This window comes from Nestor notabilis, unplaced genomic scaffold (assembly GCF_000696875.1).
Source record: "Nestor notabilis isolate BGI_N333 unplaced genomic scaffold, ASM69687v1 scaffold14179, whole genome shotgun sequence".
Classification (NCBI taxonomy): Eukaryota; Metazoa; Chordata; class Aves; order Psittaciformes; family Psittacidae; genus Nestor; species Nestor notabilis.
The window spans coordinates 5,805-7,481 of NW_009945150.1; the positions used below are offsets into that span (position 1 = coordinate 5,805).

The following is a 1,677-nucleotide window of genomic DNA, read 5'->3' on the forward strand; positions in this document are numbered from 1 at the left end:
CCTCTCCATCCCCCGTTGTACCTGAAACACCTACCAGGAGGATGACAGACTTCTCTGCTTCCTTTCTACATGCATACCTTTTCTCTGTCCCTCTTGTTGTACCTGTCCCAGCGCACCCCAGAGCTCACCTTCTCCGCCTGTCCCTCCTCCGCATGTAGGCCAGGGCCCCCACACCAGCAGCAGCAAGCACCAGGAGCACGGCCACCCCTAGGGCAATAGGTCCTGCAACAGGCTGCACCTCTGCCTCCTCACAGTAGTCACCACGGTAGCCCAGGGCACAGTGGCAGGTCACTCGCCCAGCCTCGATGGCGCAGTCCCCACGTAGGTTACACATCTCACTGCTGCACGGCACAGCCCCCACCACCTCCTCAGTGCCGGGGTGTACCAGGAAAGGCTGTCCACGCTCCCTGGGACTAGGGGCTGCAGGCAGGCTGGGGCCGGGCTGCTGAGACTTGGGTGAAGCTGTAGGTAAGGTTGGTTTCTGTTCTTCCACATGAGACATTCGTGATGTTGCCACCATGGGGATCAGGGTCCCCATCTCCAGGGAAGGACCTAGCAGGATGGACACAGATCAGAGTCACAAGTGTGACCCCCACCTCCCCAAACTGGGGGAAACCAGGCAGGCAGGACCCCTGCACACCCGGCTGTGGGCAGGCACTCACAGTCAGACTCGTCAGAGCCGTCAGCGCAGTTGGGATGCCCATCGCAGACCTGCTCTCTGGAGATGCACGTCTGGAGGTCAGGGCAGGCCTGGAGTGGGGCCGGGCAGGGCAGTGCCTTCATGCATTCCACCCCTCGCACCAGGTGGTAGCCAGCGGAGCAGCGGCACAGCCGCCCCGCAGGGTTGGGCAGGCAGAGCTGGGCACAGCCTCCGTTGCTCTTGGCACAGCCGTTGGTGCCTGCCAGAACAGCATAGATTAGCATGGCCACCACAGGGTATGGCTCAGCTCTCTAGGTGCCTCAGGCTGGGACAGCCCCAGACCCACCTTCCTGTGAGAACTGGCTGTAAATCTTCATGGCCACCAACTCCTGCTCCATTGGGAACCACCAGCTCTCAGCCCGCTCCAGACGGCTGTGCCAGATCCTGCTAGAGCCTGAAGAAGGGTTGGCATTGCCCACCTCCTTCCACAAGGGTGCTCAGGATGGGAGGCAGGGTCCCAGAAGGGGCAGCCTGCACCCCACTGGGGCTGGCAGAGACCCCCTGTTCTGGTGCAGTAGGAGGGGCTGGGCGAAGCACAGCGGAGGGACTCACCGTTGGCTGAGGTTGTGCTCCAGAGCAGAAAGCCCTCTCCAATGGCAAAGAGTGAGAGGCCATGCAGTCCCTCCCGCACTACCCGGAAGCGGGACCCGTCCAGCTCAATGCTGCTGATAGTGCCTCTCTCTGCAGGGCACAGATGCAGGGACATCAGATGTGAGGGCACAGAGGGCTCCAGGGTGCCCTGCAGACCGAGCGCCCACACCACCGCCACCCCCAGCAGTGCCCCTGCTCAGCCCACACTCACCACGGTCTGCCCAGTACAGCCGGGTGCCTGCACCCCCAAAGGCTAGGCCAGTGGGAGCCCGGGCTCTCTTCCAGAGCACCCTGCGGCCGGTGCCGTCCATGGCTGCGCACTCCACAGCAGCACTGGGCCTGCGGTTGCCAGCCGCTGTGGCAAAGGACAAGGGGGAGGGGCGAGA

At 63.3% G+C, this 1,677-nt stretch overlaps 1 protein-coding gene across 1 annotated transcript in view; it reads right to left on the reverse strand.

Annotated features, from left to right (window-relative positions):
• The window catches only part of LOC104412130 (low-density lipoprotein receptor-related protein 2-like), an 8,937-nt gene that overhangs the window by 646 nt on the left and 6,614 nt on the right, over positions 1–1,677 (reverse strand). Inside the window, exons 14-18 of the mRNA XM_010022747.1 lie at positions 1,503–1,646; positions 1,253–1,381; positions 987–1,094; positions 663–899; positions 129–552 (exon numbers count right to left, since the gene is read on the reverse strand). Of these exons, the coding sequence (XP_010021049.1) occupies positions 129–552; positions 663–899; positions 987–1,094; positions 1,253–1,381; positions 1,503–1,646 (1,042 nt within the window). The remainder of the gene's footprint in view (positions 1–128; positions 553–662; positions 900–986; positions 1,095–1,252; positions 1,382–1,502; positions 1,647–1,677) is intronic.